The 18585-nt window shown below is 32.5% G+C and overlaps 1 protein-coding gene across 2 annotated transcripts in view; it reads left to right on the plus strand.

Annotated features, from left to right (window-relative positions):
* The window catches only part of LOC124493440 (semaphorin-2A-like), a 69966-nt gene that overhangs the window by 42448 nt on the left and 8933 nt on the right, over positions 1-18585 (plus strand). For both annotated transcript variants that reach the window (XM_075732121.1, XM_075732120.1), the window contains 2 exons: positions 7404-7491; positions 9533-9584. In XM_075732121.1, coding sequence (XP_075588236.1) covers positions 7404-7491; positions 9533-9584 — 140 coding nt within the window. The remainder of the gene's footprint in view (positions 1-7403; positions 7492-9532; positions 9585-18585) is intronic.

The raw sequence follows: 18585 nt of genomic DNA on the forward strand, positions 1-18585 counted from the left end.
CAAGCAGAGAAAGTAGGAAACTGCATTTTTTAATTTCTCCAAAAAACCGATATAGAAAATTTTTTCAATTCAATCATGTTTGGATATGACCAACACAAAATGTCATGATATAAACGCATTTGATGATGAGAATTTAAAAAATCAAAAATCAAATGAACATAATCTATCTATTGCAAACAGAGATAATGCTTTGCTATGAAAAAAGTTTGAAACCATTCGAATGATATGATCTCACACACACTCAAGGGCATTTGGCCGAAGATTTTTATTTACCATTTCATTTCAGGAGTGTTATGATTATTGTTATCTTCAATCGATGGTTATTATGATAACCAAGACAGATAAACATGAGACATTCCAATCATACCATTCAATGTTTTGTCTCTCCCTTTTTTAATATCCGATCTGTACATCATCAATGTCATTGTCTCATTGTGTCGGTGACACTTTTGGTTTAGGTTGTCGTGATTTCTTTCTTTTTTTGGACTGATCCAATTGTCACAACACTTTACATTTTGAAAAAATCTTTTTTGATTGAATAATTCATATGATTCAATGATGTATTGCTTGCTGCTGTCGGTGGCGGTGGTGGTGGTTTATATTATTGATTTACTTTGCTTTCAATTCAACTGAAATAGACACACATGTTTTATTCAAGGTATATGGAATAAATCTTTTGATTCATATTTATTTTATATCATGATGATTGTGGGAAAACTTTGCGTTTTTCTCGTTTCAAATTCTGTACACGATTTTCTCAGTTATGTTTCTAGCTGATGATGATGATGATGATAATGTTTGATATTTGAAAGTGCAAACAAAATATTCACAAACATTCATCCATTTGCTGATGATCCAAAATCGATTTCAAACACTGATTCCAGAGAGAAGAGTGAGAGCCGTAGCCCTTCAGCTGAATTTTTCTCAATAAAGTTATCGATTTTAATGGTTTTTCCTGTGTTTTTGAATTTATCGCGAATCCATTTCCATTTTTTTAAATTTGATTTTTTTCAAGAGTGGAATTCATGTGCATTTATTTCAGTTTCAAACTGAGTCCATTTAAACACGTTCTGGGTTTAAACTAAACCAGAAAAAATTGAACTCACGAACAATAATTTCAATTTGACTACAATTTGTTTGATTGATTTGTTACATAATGATGATTATTATTATTGTCACAGTTGCTTTTCTATGTACTAATACAGTGAACAAAACCGAATACTGCAATCATCAACAAACCATCATCCAGAGCTTCATGATGTTGTTGATAGCTTCGAATGACAAATTCACATTTTGTTTATGAACAGAATTGAATTGAAAAATTTTTAAATCAAATTTCTCTCTCAGTCGTCCATTCTATCTATCTATTTTAACGATCTCCTACTGTTCAAATTTTTCTGCTTGTTATCGATGATGTAATGATGGCCTGTTTGTACATTTTTGGTTTTCGATTTCACTTTTTTTTTGCTTCTTCATCATGATGATTCTCATCTCTTGATTCTCGAAATGTTGGGAGTGTTGTCCTCCATCATGCTATGCAAAGAAATTTCTCTAGTCATCATTATTGTTATGTGCATCGAGGGGGTGTTTGATTTGATTTTTGTGTTTTTAATTCTTTATTCAATAATATTCCCGTCGACCTTGCCGCGCGCGCGAGCTTTCCATTTGTTGCTTTTCATTTCATTTCATTTCAATAATGATGCCAAACATTGTTGTTGTCCATACACACGATCCATAGCCAATAGCTTAAGGCAATCCGGTCTATCATATCTATGCAATTGGTGATGATGAGATGAAATGACCTTATCTGACATCTTCATCAACAACAGATACAGAGTGGTTGTGGTGGTACACTCAGCTTGCTTTTTCTTGCCTTGCCGCGCACAACCACTCATTATCGGCCTGTCCATTTGTTTGTGTGTGTATGGATGTAGAGATCTTAGAAATCGGGGCCCAAACATTTTCATTCCTGTTTGTGATTGATGATTGACTTGATGGTGATCACCACTCACTTATACGCTCTGATTCAATCTATTCGATGGCTTGATCTTGTGGTCCACATTTGATGATGATGAAGATCTCAATCTTCAATTCACACAAATGACCGCACACCATGTGTGTGGAAAACTTTTTCTGGGTTCCGCTCTCTGTTCTGCTGTGTTGTCCTTGGTCAGTTTTAGAAAATTACAAAAATTAAATGAATGAATGAATCATTTGCTTGTCATTTCTCATTTCCTCCTGGCTTCTATTTTCATCACACACTGTGTGTTTATTTGAAAAGTAGAAATCATCCGAAATTGATCGAAAAATTGGATTTGTAAAAAACAACAGAACAAAAAATCGTGTAGGTCTATGGTTAATTACGTTTGACTTGCATTATAAGAGATGCACAGTTGCACAGTTGGAAATGGTCGAATGAAACCTGCATTTCATTTCATAACTAATTACGATTAAGTGAAAAAAATCACCTTTTCCATCGTTAGATTTAAATTAAACTTATCGATGACCATTGAATGATAATCAATGATCACACACATCTTGGATTGATTGATCATCCAGAAGGTCATCTAAAGCTTCTCATTCAGATATCTGATGTGATGATGAATTTTAAAAAAGTTTGAAATTCATTTCCATGTTGAAATGAATACATCACTACTGTTGTTGTTGTCATTGTTGTTGTTGTTATCTCAATCATCAGGGAGGCCTTCTTTTATGACGATTGAATATGTTTCGAGATGTGCTGGTGGTGGTCATAAATGTGACAACAGCCTAAAAAATGCTGCTGCAATATTTATGGGCTTTCTCATTATTCAACTGTTGTTGTATGCGTGCATGTGTGTAAACAATTCAATTACCAAATGATGATGATGTTGAAGATTTCTGCATTTCTTACCTGTCCCGTTTTTTCTGGACATTTTCCAGATTTTGTTTTCACTTATTCTTTCATTTTATCATAGATGATACTGTTATAATTAAATCAGAACAAGAATTTGTTGTTGCAAACTTTTTTACTTTTCCAAATGGAGAAGAAAGAGAATAATAAAACAGGAAGTATCAAAAACACTAATGAAATTTTATGGACGTACATGTGTTGATACATTGTTTCATAGTTTTCGTTACACCGAGAGATAGATAGTTATAGCTATAGTGTATGTTGTAATTTGAGATTCGCCTTTTGATGATGATGATGACCATTTTTATGATCTTCGAGGGGTACACACACACTCCATCGATGTGTAGTGTTTGGAAATTTACTTTTTCCACTATAGCCATAGCCCTTGTCATCATCATCATCATCATTTAGGTTATTGTTCTTTTTTTGGCCACATTTTTTGTTTCTTTTTCGACTATAAAAGAAACTTGGTTGGTGTGTATGGATTGTATCAAATGTATTCAAATTGGATATGATAATGGTGTTGATGGTGAAGAGAGGAGAAGGATGGACGTCGTCGATTTGTTAGAAATCTATTCGTTTCGAAATAGAATATACCTTGAAGATATCACTGCAGCCAATCTTTGTCGATCGAATGAAATGTTTTGTTCAGATTGAAACATTCATCAAATAAATAATGGATAATTATTGCACTCTATCCTCTGTTTCTATAATAACCATACTATCCATACTATCTATCTGCCATCAATCTGGCCATTTTTTCTCAATCATCATCATCATCACGATGACGATGTTATTATTGTTCAAACATCAAGTGTTTCATTCAAAGCACCCAATCATCATCACACGCAATGGGCGCCATATTTGCCATCACAAATATTCTTATTTCTTAAAGCCAACGACCCTTGGAATGATCATCCCACTTGGTTGTATGTGCGAAAAAATCAATGAAATGAAAAATGAACGGCAAATCAAATCAAAATCAAGTGGAATAAAAAGTAGTTTTCAGTAGTAGAGTTTGCTAGTTATCCACACATGGATGGCAATTATGTATCAGTATTGCCTACTATTTATATTATTTATATTTAATGGCAATGATAATGATGAAAATTACACCTTGACCACCACCAAGTAAGCATCTTTTTATTAGCAAGTGTGTGTTGTAGCACTACACCACACCTGTGCTAATAAAGTCATCATCATCATCATCATCATTTTTTCACTATATATTTCATTTGGTCATCCTTCATTCAGAGGCCAAAAATAAAATCCATAATGATAATTATCAATCAATGAAATATAATTGGACAATCTTGTAAAATGTGATAATTCAAATCGATAGTTATATGGTCCAAGCACCACGACGATGCTGTCAACACCTTCGTATATTCAATCAAGGGTGTGTGTCATGTTTAGTTGGTTGGGCGCCCACTCACAGATGTTATATGACATATGTTTGTTGTTGTTATTGTAAATTGGAGACTATAATGAATTTGTTGTGATGCTGATGAACAAAAGCCACTGTTCATGTTCATATATTATCAGCTTCAATTTTGACGAATTTGCACGTTCATTGTAATGTGTAATTTATGTTGCGTGTGCATGTATGTATGTGTGTCACAAAGTCTCACCACTGTTTAGCTTGGTCGCATGACTGAATGAATTTTATTTGATGACAAGAAAAAAGGAGAAAGAAAGAAAATTTGTCATCAAGTCACATTGATTGTGTGTGTCTTGCTATGTTTTCTGATGATTTTTTTTTTCATTTCGATCTGAAAATCAGTGATGGGCGCAAACCAAAATTGTTTTTCTCATTGAAAAAAGAGGCAATTGCAATGATGACGACAAATCAGATAATGATGATGGTCATGGTCACAATTATCATCCAGTCATTCATTCGTCTATAGATTATAATTAGGATTTTTCTCTACATAAGGCTCTTATGGGCGGTTATTCGTTTCGTTTTTTTTATTATTTCTAATTTTTTTGTGCTTCAATGAGAAAAAAAATGTAATTCTTGTCAAATGTGTGTGTGGCTTATAACAAAAATAAATTCCATGTTTGCAGCTTGTGGACAACAACAAACAGGACCGGATATTAATTATTTTTTTTTCTGGTTTTCTCTTTTTTACAATGTATCTCTGCGATGTTATTAACTTTTTGTGGTTGTCCTGACAGTCGTTTGGTAATGAATTTGGCTCTGAAATAAAAAACAAAAGGAAACTTTGATCTCCATCTTCATCATTGCATATAGTTGAATATTAATGAAAAAAATATGCGCGTAGGTTTTGACCAAAAATTGAAATTTCTGCAAGGAATTTGATGAATTTATTCAATTTTTTTTCGTAGCCAAAAAATTCCTTCACATCATCATCATGATGACCAAGAGGATTCCATTCATTAATTCCTATTGTGTGTTTGTAATTGTAATTACTATTACTGCCTTTTTGTGGCTTAATTTTTGATTTTCATTTTTTTTTCAAATGATGGCTTGAATTGTCAACACAATGGAAACACACATGCAGACAATTCACTCATTTCATACAGCCATGATGGTGACCATCCAAGCGCGTAAATATTTCATTCGTTCATTCATTTATATGAAACATAAAAAGTTAAATTTCAAATGAAAAAAATTCTTCAACATCATCTCGCCATATCCAACATGGCTTTTACTTTCGATAGTCACGATCATCATCATTGTGGTTTAAATTTCCCAATGATGATGATTTTGATGATTATGATGATGATGATGACGTTGATTTAATAAGTTTGTAATGATAATCATGGTATATATTCAAGTCGAGCCTATAAAATCGATTACGATGATGATGTTGATGGTGATGAGCTTGTAAATGGATGGCGCCCAATTGACTTTTTTTATACTACGAAATGCTTGAAAATCGATTTCGTCTCATTTTTCATTCATTCATTCAAAACTATAGAATTTTTGAAACGAAACAGAAACTTTATTTTATTTCGATGAAAATTTATTTTTTGCTCATACTTATCACAATGCACGACTGATTATGATTATGGTGATGATGATGATGATGATGGTCATCATGATGATTTTCAGTTTGGCCATACTATTTGTATGTGTGTGTGTTTGTTTTTGCCGTTTTGCAGTGAATTCCTGAAACAATAATATTAATATTCCATACACACACACACACACACACATCGAAACCGAAACTTTGGTCATTGTGGTCATTGATGATCATCATGATGATGGCCAACAATACATTGTTCTTTGTATAAAGAAAAAAACGAAACAAACGAAATAGCCATAATTACCGAATACACAGACAAACGAATTTTTCTTTTTCTTCTTCATTCTCTATTCATTCACTAGATTCAGTTACTATACTCACGGTTATTCTCAGGTTGCTGCATGTGGCACCTTATCGCCTCGTTTATATTATTATAATGGACATTCATTCATCCGGAGCTTTTATTGTTATTACTAATATTGATTCAGATTCTATTATAATATGTACAGATATATGTATGGATTCATATCTGTAGATGTATTTCATATTGATACAATTCCTACCAATGTCTAGTAATAGTTCAGGTCATAAATATATCAATGTTTTATTGGAGCCTGAAGAATCTGCAAACTGAAATCGGATTCCATTTGTACATTTTTTCAGATAAATATTAATAGATAGTCACATTTCATTTGGTTTGAGATAGAATTTTTTTTCTATTTTTCTCGTTTTGTTCATCAACTTGATTAACGAAATCCAAAAGAGAACAAAATCCAATCATCCGTATTCATTGGTTGAAAAAAAACAAGAAAATTTGTCTGGTGAATTTGTGAATATGCGAAAATTTCCCGGACACCAATGTTTAATGAGTTGTGACCAAATTGCAGTTATATCTCTATGTGTATGAGGTATGTGTTTCTGAGTTGGCTTTCCATTTCCATAACGATAATTAGTACTATGTTTGTCGTCTTTGTAATCGTTAAATTGTTGGTGTGCTACACTCTAGAGGTGACACCATACACACACACACACACACACTGAATGTTCAAGATTGTAATATGATACAGTCGTCCTACACCCACTTAATCGATCGCTATGATTTTGTTTTATGATATAAAAGGGTCCTTGATGACCCTAAAGTGTTTTCGATCTCATTAACGATGCTATTGTTATGGTTGTTGCTGTTGTTGTTGTTGTTGTTGAATTGTGGATTTTTTTTTTGCTGCTTCTGGTGTCCAATTGCGATCTTGTTTTGTTTCGTTTTTCGGGTCTGTGGTATCATGAATTATTAAAAGTTGACAAATATTTTTTAGCCACAATAGTTGCACATGAGACAAAATCAAGAAATCTGAAAAACAAACCAGAAGGTCCATTTTCACACAACAAAACATTTCTTACATTCGAATGACTTTAATAGCTGTAGCTGCAAAAAACATGATCAGATTTGTTTATTTGTAATTTGTAAAAAATAATGTTTTTCATTTCTTTTCTCTCTTTTTTTCCCTGAATTTTTACAGATCATATACGTGAATTCTCCTGTGGCCATCTTTATTATCGTACACTCTACATTGATCCAAGGCGTGAATTGCTTTACATTGGAGCCATGTAAGTCTTTTATTGTCGTTATTGTTGTTGATGATGATGAAATTATTCTTCACCAAAACACCATTCCTGTGATGATGATGACGATCATACCCTGCTTGTCTGTCTGTGTGGGCGAGAATCTAATTTAATTAGAGCAAATTAGTGATCAAACTAAACTAAACTATTCGACCATCGATCGAAATGGATCTTTTTTCCTTTTGTTCATTCGTTCGTTTCTGAAAGTTTTTGTTTTCTGTCCATCGTTTGATTTAGTTTGTACGATGTGTGTGTGTGTGTGTGTGTGTGTGCACGAATTCACGTTTAAATCATCACAACAAATAACAATTGTAATGATGAAAAGAAGCAGACAATTCTTCTTTTGTATCGCTGCCACCACTACCACCAGTGAATTGAGTGAGAAATTCATTTGAGTGTGAAATATACCATAATATAGTTGAGTCAGCAATTTCATCATCCAAAGGATAAAAACAAAACAGAACAAAACAGAAAAAGTTTGAACAAAATAATACCGAGTCCGATTTCAAACGAACGAAACCAACCGACCAACTAATTATTATTAGTAACAATAGACTTGGATGAGCTGAGCTTCTCATTAATAAACTCTGACCCATCGATAAGACGATTATTATCGTCAATTTTTTCCATTTTTTACCTCACACAAATCCAAATATTACATGTTATTGTTGTTAGTGAATCAATGATAATTGGACCTCAGAATCCTGTCCGAATTGTTTGATCGACATGCGAATGGAAATGGCACGCGCGTTGTATTTGTTTTAGTGGAAATAAACAAATAACAACAACATTCCAATATTGGTTAGAGGCATATATCATGTAATGAACACATCGATAATTGATTCAGATTCAGATCCTGAACAAAACACAAAGACCAAGACAAATTTTTGGGCTTGTTGATGATGATTATTGAGCCATCTTGTTAATTTGATGATGATGATGATGATATGTTTGTCCTTTTCAAATCAGATTAAGACATCATCATAATCATCACGGATCTTTCCTTTATACATACAATACCTGCACGTATTTGTCATTATTCGGCAAACGCCGTGTTTTGTCCTTGTTTCACTTGTTGTCATTATATTATCTTCTTTATAATAGAACAATTTATTCTGAAAAAAATCAATCACACATCTCATAGCAATCACGCGAGAATGAAACAAAAAAATGAAATTCGATTATCTGATTATTCTCATATCATGATGATGATCATAATGATTGAATTGAATATCCATTTGGCTAATGGAGAGGAGAAAATATGTTTTCTATTTTCCACCAAAAAAAAATTTCGAATTAATTTGCGTGTAATTTTGTTGTATTTCATTTTTTGTTTGAGGGTTGTCGGCTCGCCTTTCGTTTGATTAATGATTTTGATGATTATTATTACCACCCCTACTCTATACTCTACACATGATGATAATGATGATGATGGTCACAATCGAATCGAATAAGCCAAATTCAAGCAAGCAAGCAAGATCGTATCATCATCATCATCATTCGATTTGATGATGATCATCATTGAGAATGGAAGACCCCAGACCAGAAATACTGGAAAGATCGATGGATAGAAACAAGGCGTGTTCGTGTGTACGCTAAAGCTTACAATTTTGTCTTGTATATTCCATACACCTATTCTATAGGATCATCATGATCATCATCTCAATAATAATGTCTTTATTCATTCCATTCGATTCGATTTGATTTCGGTTCTGGTCATGGATACTTTTTGATTATCATCATAATACACGACTAGTTCATTAGTTGTATGTTTTTCTTTTCTTTTCTTTTTTGGTGATGAGTATATTCAAACTCTAAATAATGATATGATAAGATGTTTTTCCACACACACACACACACAAATTGCATTGATCTGTCATCATTAACATGAACAACAATTTGCATATTAATCAATGTTTGTCTAAAACTTTTCTTTCCGGTCGGCCGAAAAGTATTTGTTTTTTTCGCAAATTTACAAATTTTCAATCGATTAATTTCTTTTCTTTTTCCACATCCATCCCCACAGGGACAACATTTTTCGCCTTAATTTGAACAACATCAATAGGACCCATTGTGAGGTAAGTCATTTTCCATTTTAATATTTTTCATTCAATCAAGATCTTTTCTCGTTGGACGCGCGACATGCATGTTTGTCTCTATTTTTTCCGGGCTATGCCTTTTAATGACCTCAGATTGTAGATATTTTTGAAATTATAATTGCACAACAGTGTGTCTGTGTGTTGAACTATTTTTATTTTGTCACGATTTCCATTTTCAATTGCTCGTTGCATCGAAATGTTGTTGACAACAACGGAAAAAATGCGAGTTTGAAAAATATAAAATTTTTCCTATTGCCCCACACTTATAATTTATGTAAATCACATCTTTTGTCAATCTAAATCGAAATGTTCATAATTGTATAGTTGTAAAAAGGCAAAGTACAATCTATTTGTATGTCGTTGATAATGGCGCCCAGAACCTCAAAAACGACAACCCAATTTACTGCCGCTTCTGTAGCCGAAAATTCTTTTTTTTTAAACCCGACCAGTCCATAATCAAAATTGTAGCCACAAAATCATTTTTTTGGTTGTTGGCAATCGTACACAAAAAAAGACAAAAAAGTGAGCGAAATAAAGAGAGAAAAAAATTTGCCCAAAAGCAATATATTCTCATTATAATGTTGATTTTGATCTGGCTATCTTTTGATTTGATCTGATTTGATTTCACAAAATGGTGATGGCGATCATCGCCCTTTTTGGTTTTTTTGTTTGTTTGTTGAGCTTTTCTGATGATTTGTGAAAAAAGCTAAAGATTTTTCTAATCGAAATCGATTGATGGTGAGAATTGGCGAAAAAAATGACTGATCAAAATGTCCTGTGATAATCAAGACATCACAACAATCCATGGCTTGTTTTATAACCTTTTTCTCATTTTATTCACTGATCACAGATACATACATACTAAAGAGCGCCCAACTTACACATTTATAATAATTCAATGGATCGATTGAATTTTGAATTTGAAAAAACAAGATTTACCTTTGATTGAACAAATTGAGTGGGTATACACACACACGCACACACATTGCTTGCTAATAAAGACATTTTACATCATAATTCAAAAAAATGAATGACGCCAATCATTGTGGCCAATTCAATATTATTGGAGCCATCACTTATGTTATTATTTTTGCCTGGCCAATTTTCTCTCCCTTTTATATTCAAACAAATCTGGAGCAAAGTTCACCATCAATCTATAGATTTGATCTATCCGAATGTTTATTTATTTTTCCTCCCAACATGTGTTTTTTGTTTGTTGTTTGGAAAAGATCCATTATTGAATTGTATTGCATTTTCTTATTCAGATTGGAAATTTTTTAAATCTCGTAAATCAAGAATAAAATGATCGATATCTAATCGTTGATTTTAGCTATATTTGTGTAGGAATTTTTTCACTTCAAAAAAAGCTTTTTTCCGTTTTTTTTCGTGAGATTTTTTCTTCATTTATTCATTTTTTATCCTCATGGTCGATGTGAACACAGACACATTGAAAAGTCATTAATTATGGCACACACACACACACACATATGCATTCAATAGATCAAGTTTTTTGCCTATTGTTTCAAGCAATTTCTTGTTTCGATCCGTTTCACATCGATTGTTGTTTATTATCATGATATTCGTGTCGAAGTTGTTGAAAAAAAATTGGAGTTTATCACTAATTCAATACAATTCATTTTGAAGAAATGTCGACATTAATTAATTAATAATTAACCTTTGTGCCACATCATGATGACAATAACCATGGTTGAATGGGAAAAAAGGTCATTTTAATAATAATTAATTAATTGATCTCTCTTGCTGCCCATTCGTTTGGTTTCAAGTTAATGTCAGCTATTCTTCCGTCAACGGTCTTCTGTCATCAAGATTGATGATCAGCCTGCCCATAGTATACTATTAGCTCATTCATCATCATTCTGTTGACCATTATATGAATTTCAATGTCAACTACATCCATTCACTTCATTCATTAATGAAATGTTGGCAAAAAAAAACAGATTCATCATCATCATGAATCAATCTGCTCCAATAATTGTCATCATCATCATAATCATTGAGGCGGCTGTTTTTTCTGTTTGTTTGTTTGTTCAAATCAATTTTGCCTCTGGATCGATCTCGATTCTATGATGATGATAATGACGACTGTTTTCTCATCATCCACACTAATTTAATTTCCAAATTATCTTCTTGTTCTTTTTTCATCTGTTGGCAAATTACCAACACTAATCATCATTACACAAATCCAACTCATTCACTGAAATAAGTTAGTCAGTTAGTTAGTTGGTTAGTTGATAATAATCAATTTATTCGGGCCATCATCATAATCGTTGCTGAAAGACATCTGCTAAAATCAATGTTTATTTGCTTTTCCATCATTCAATCAGTCGATCGATCGATTGGCCTCATGAAATTGATTTTGATTTATTTTATAAAAAAGGTAGAATAGAAATAGAAATGAATGATAATCGCTGTATGTGTGTGCATAGGCCTAATTCATGAAATTGTGATTTTTTCATGTCATGCATATTCATATATATGGTCTAATCCAATGTGATTCACATTTCATTTCATAATTTTCAAAAAAAAATTTGTTCATTTATTTATGAACAAAACAACAACAGCAACAACAAAACTGGGAAAAATGAACATATATTGTGCCCTTTATTCATCACCATGAATTCATGGACAATATTCAGAAATTCCATTCAAATTCATATCGTATGTCTAGGTTTGAATATCATTACATTTACTCATTTTTCAATTCGAGCAACAACAACAACAACAACAACAACAAAAACATTCAAACAAACAGAGAATGCTGTAAAGAAAAATGGCCATGGATTCCTGAAATTTATATAATTTTTTCTTTTTTTTTCCATCGTCATCTTTATTCAGGAAACAACAACGACAAGAAGAGAAATATAAATTGTATAGATATAGATAGATTCTGAATTCTTTCGATAGAAGCTACTGAATAAGCGAATGAATAAATGAATAAATAAATCAGCTACATGAATCTGGTCGGAAAGAATCTGGATGGATATTCATTTTTAATGAAAAGTTAAATCCGTTTGCCAGTATTTACCAGTGAATTGTTTCTCCACATTCAAGTTCCGTTCTCCTTTTGTGTGTGGATGAGAAATGTTCAAAACGTGAATGGTGATTTGTTCTGCTCTGTTCAGTGAAACTGTGAAAAAAGTGCAAGTTGGTCCACAAGACCTTTTGAATTTAATCCCGACAATGGCGAATCAGCCATACCACCATATTAAACAATGTGAAAAGATTTTACAAGTTACATAAGTTAATTAACTTTTCTCATTTCTTTTTGTGCATCATTTTCATTTTCCCGCTCCAAACATTTTACATTCATTATGATGATGATGGTGGTGGTTGAGCTTTGCATTCATACCAAAAAACATCATCATCGTCATCATCACCATAGAACTTTGTTTCGAAAAAGAAAAAAAATTGTGTAAGCAATAACATTGATGATCGAATAGCGCCGATATAAAATACGGGTTCACTAAGAATCTTGGAGCTTTTATGCAAGAATTCTATTGAAATCAAAGAACCAGAAAATGATGATTCTTTTCTTTCTTTTTTCTTTGCATTACTATGAATTTTATTCTCATATTAATTATTGATCATCACCATCAAGATCATTACAGTTGCCTTTACAAATTCTTCTTCTGGTTCAATGAATGCATGAATTGTGGGAGGAAGAGAATTCCATCATCATCGATGTTTGAACTTGAGTTCCGATTTTCCGATACTTTTTATTTTTTCAGATTTAATTTTCCAATCTTTTTTTTCTTCTTTTCTGCATTGTCGATTAGTTGTTGTAAAACGATTATATATTCTCTTTTTCTCTTTCTTTTTTTCTGCAACTGGGTTATTATTTTATTTTATTCTTGCTGCCGATATATCATTATATTCAGCCTTTGTAATTATAATGAATCGATGCCATGATTCCATCATGATGATCTTGATGGTGATGATAACCCTATCGTCAATGTTTCGTAATCTAATTGTTTTTTCTGCGTTTGTCTGTATGTGTATGTAACAGGGAGTCTTTTTGATTGTTGTTCTCATGACATGATTTGATGATGATCGTCATTGACTTTACATTTCATTGGAATTTTTTCCTTCCAACATCATCAAAGAATCCAATAATAACAACAACGACGACGATGAAAAAAGGTCGGCATTTAGAGAATTGTCAGAATATTTGTTTGGTCATACAAAATTGTTGTTGAAATATTTTACCCCTGACTGTAAGGTTTTTTATATGCGCAGGGCAGAGGTTGTGCAGTGTACATAAATACGATGATGATTGACACCAGCTCGTAGCCTATCTTTATCGTCTAAATATGTGCACTAGTTTTGTATTTTTGTTTTGTATCTGGCTATAAAATCGAGTCTATTATCTCTTTGTGTTATTCTCTTCAAATTGTCGTACAAGATATTGTTTGAATATAATGGTGAGATGATGTTGGAAAAATGTAAAAACGATTCAGAAACAATTGCTGTATTTCTGAATTTTTTTTTTCAAATTCATCATCATTATTGCACATAGACTTTTCGTTCCAATTGCATCTTTTGATCGGTTATCAACATCATTTGTGGTTGTTGAATTATCTTCATGAATGTTATGTTCATTATCATCATGTTTTTTTGAATTCAAAAACGGTTGCTCATCATCCTTCTTTTACTTATGCGCTAGTAGTATTCCAAGTTCATATTGTAACTTTTCGTTGGTTAGTTCTAGTGTCCAAAACGCAATACAGTATACAAAACATGTATCATTAGTCATCATTCTTTATTTTCTTTCTTTCCAGATTCTTTTTCTTTTTTCAATCATGAAAAAACAAGGATGTTGTTGTTGTTTCTGTTGTCTATATGGGGACCCTAGAGAACAAATTCGTTCCTTGTCTATTGTGTGTGTGTGTGTGAATGCATACGTGCCTTTCTTACACACTTGACTCTCTATTGTACCCCTTGTATCTTGAAAATGGTTCTTGGAACACACACACAAGACTAGTGAAATGTAAACTTTAATACAGGCTGTATAAGTTGTTCCTTTTCCATTTTTTTGGGTGAAAAACAAAAAAATTTATTAATAATGATCATCTTTCAATGAAATAAAAGAAAAAAGTTGATGTTTGTTGTTGATGATGTCGGTAACACCTGCAACAGCAGCAGTAGCAGCAACAACAAGAGATCATGATGTTGAAGACCGCTTGTCAGTTGCATCAACCTGCGACAGCTCGGTTTTCAAATATAGTCCCGTTATGATTGTGCAAATATGAAAGGTACAACAACCAAAAAAAAAAAAATTTAAAGTGAAAAAAGCGTTTTGCAATCATCAACATAAACATCATCATTATCACGATGTAAACCTGGCGTCATAATGGACGACAGGTGTAAACATGTTGTGTATATAATTATATTATGTATATGTATTGTGTATGTATGTGTGGCCTATCCCCCAACCTTAAAATGGCTTCATTCATTTAAATTTACATTTTTTCTTCAATCAAACAAACTCGATAAATTCGTTTGTTTCGTAAATTCAACCATCATTCATTCATTCTGAATTTGGAAAACAAAAACCACACACGCAGATTATTAGCCAGAATGGCTGTCATAAAAAGCCAACCAATAATGAATCTTTAAGCTGGTCTTTTTTTGGTCGTTTGTTTGTGGTTTATATCCGACAATCCTTTTTAGGTTGTCATTTATCCATTTGAGGACAATTTAAATACACACACTTGTCTTGTGTGTGTGTGTGCCTTATGACTTTGGTGATATTATCATTATCAATGATCATTGCTCTAGCGTTTATTTTGTTTTCATCACAAATCGCTTAATAAAAATAATGGTTTTGAATTTTCCACACTTCACACTTATTATTGTTGTTGTTGTTGTTGTTATATTGAATCTGGTTTTTGTCATTATATCTTGGTTGTTGTTGTGAATGTTGTGTTTGGCTGGCAAAGAAGAATAATAACAAGATTATACTGCTTTAGCTTTGTATGATTTTTTTGATGCTAAAAATAACGAATAAAAAAATTGCAATTTAAATTGAATAAGAAAAAAATGAATGAATGAGGGTAGCACTTGGCGCCCGGCGTGACACGACATTCGGCACAAATTTTTTCTGTTTTTTTTTTCGTTTTTAAAACAACAACATGATATAGTGTGCGTGTGTGTGTGTTGAATGAAATTCAATTTTCGCGTAACCGAGAAGAGGAAGAAAAAGAAGAATCAATTTACACCCGAAAATTGGAGAAATTCTGCAATCTGCAATTTATTGTTTTTGTTTAAAAGTTTTATTTTTTTCATTTGAACACTAATCGTTGGCTGGCGCCACTTGATATTCAAAAGTCGCCGGTTCGATTTGGTTCGGTGTTTTAATTGTGATATTTTTTTTGGAAATTTTAAAAAATTGAAAATTCCACTCATCACTGGTGCGTAATCCATCCATGCATCCATGTTTCGAAACAAATTCACTCATTTCGTTTCGTTTAATTTTTGGTAAGGCAGTTCCTACTCGATTCGCATGTCTTGAGTCATAAAAATTGTTTTTTGCTTTGTTTTGTTTTGTTTTATTAGCATCTTTGTTTTTGTTGTTGATGCTGTAATCTTACTATAGCACCATTTTATTATTGTTAACCGAATCATCGGCACTTAAGAAGCAAACTTTTCATTTTTTAGTGTGTTTGAGAGATTCTGTAAGTGAAATAATAAAAAATAAAAAATGTTTAATGGCTTTTCTCATATTACACTTTTTTAGCAATTCTTGGCCAGTTTATCTGTGATTTGGCCTCATATCATGGATCAAAGTTCACCACTTGAGTTTAATTCCTCAAAAAAATCTCAAGTTTTTCTTTTAAACACTATTGATGCGGCTTTTTCTCTGTGAACTGTTGGCCCCTTTCAATACTCAGAAAAGGGTTGATTCTCTCTCTAGTTTTTTTTTCGTATTAAATTGGTTCGTGCTTCATTTGATGCATGATGATTATGATGAATCCATTACATTCACATTAACTGATGATGAGAGAATTCGTGAACATTATCGATGGACGACTATTCATCCATCTCTGATATATTATGATTATGATAATGATAATAATGTTTTGTGTGTGTGAACCAAATAAATCTCGACAGTTTGAATCCTCATTAATGATTATGGTGACTTGGGAAAAAATGCATATTTTTAATCGGCTAAATATTATTATTACCCAAACACACACACACACACGCACCGATTTATGTAACAAAACGATAGATCAAAATTGAGCTTTTTTGAAAGAATTTACCCGTCTTAATCTCTCTGTGTGTGTGTGTTCACTAAGATTGAGACGGCCAATAGTGATATAATGTGATTAGAATAAATGAAATACATTTTTCATCCATCCATTGAACCATTCAACCGGCTACTGAACCGTCGATCAATTTGTTTTCAAATTAATCATTATCATCGTCATTGATAATCCCGAATAAGTGTGTGCACAGAACTGGTTGTGTGTGTGTGAGAGAGAGAGAGAGAGAGAGCGAGACGCAGAGAGAGGGAGAGAGAGAGAGAGAGAGGAGGAGAGGAGAGAGAGAGAGAGAGAGATAGAGAGAGAGAGAGAGAGAGAGAGAGAGAGCAGGAGAGAGAGAGGAGAGAAGGAGAGAGGAGAGAGAGAGAGAGAGAGAGAGAGAGAGAGAGAGAGAGAGAGAGCTTGCTGAATCTGTTTCATTTTTCTCATCTTGCTTCTTAATAATTTTAATTTATCTTTTTTTCATATGGATCATTATTTTGCTAGTGATCATCATGTTTCATGATCATTATTATTATGCAATTTATTCATCATGCATCGAAAAGTGTTGAGCAAAAAATACATTGTTTAAATCGGTTTTAGCTTCTTTCTTTCTTTCTTTTTCATCTCATCGAGATCAGATTACATTCATCAGTTGCTGTTTGTAAAGAGAAATTTTTTTTTTGTTTTTTGATGGAAAATATAATCCTAGAGAATAAGTGATAATCCATATGAAAACACAAAACAAAACGAATGCACAAACCAATATGACATCTCATCATCATCATCATCATCATCATCATCATTACACAAGTTCTGATTCCATTATTGTACGATTGTCAACTTTATTATTTCGCCATTTTAATTCATTATGATCGGAATGAGTAGTCACAAAATGATGTTTGTTTGATCTATGTGTGTATGTATGTAGTAATGACATCGACCGACAACACAATGAGTGAATGAAATGGTACGCTTAATTAATTGTCATGGCTCACTAAGGATTCTCTCATTCATATGCATGCATGAATAAAAAAATCGATCGAATTCATTGCATTTCCATTGTGTATGATTGTGTGTTGTTATACTTCCGTTTCGAATGTTTCACCCCTTTTCTCATTGATTTCAAATGAAAATCGTATTTTCTCTCTGTTCTTTTTACTTTTTTAATTCGTTTTATCGAAAAAGAAAAGAACAGAGAGAAACTTACTGTGAAGAGAGTGTAAGTGAGCGATTCTTAGAATCGGGCGATCGAGATAGATAGAAAAATATTATGATTTATGACCGTCGTCGTCTCAACTTTTACAAGAACATGCAAAACGAACAAGAAAGGCAAGAGGAGAAGAGTACGACCGAAAAACAAGAGAAATCTTATCTATCTAGACATTCATTTATTCATCTACTATCTATAAATGTCGACTAATGTTTGTCGTCGTATGGTAAAGCGAAAAGAAATTAATATCTTTAATGATTATGTGGGCCATAAAATAAAAATCAACTTGAACCAAAAACCAAAAAAAGAATGAAAGAAACACGTCTTTTGTGATTCTTATTTTCACAATGAATCTTCTTTTGCTCGAGTGTGAAAATTTCTCTCATACGTTCATTACAATGGTAATGTTTCCTGTGAACAACAACAACAATCGAAAAATGAAAATAAAATGCAATGGCATAGCAGCATATATTCATGTGTGGATGGCATTGGCAATCATGTC

Source organism: Dermatophagoides farinae, chromosome 6, assembly GCF_024713945.1.
Source record: "Dermatophagoides farinae isolate YC_2012a chromosome 6, ASM2471394v1, whole genome shotgun sequence".
Taxonomy (NCBI): domain Eukaryota; kingdom Metazoa; phylum Arthropoda; class Arachnida; order Sarcoptiformes; family Pyroglyphidae; genus Dermatophagoides; species Dermatophagoides farinae.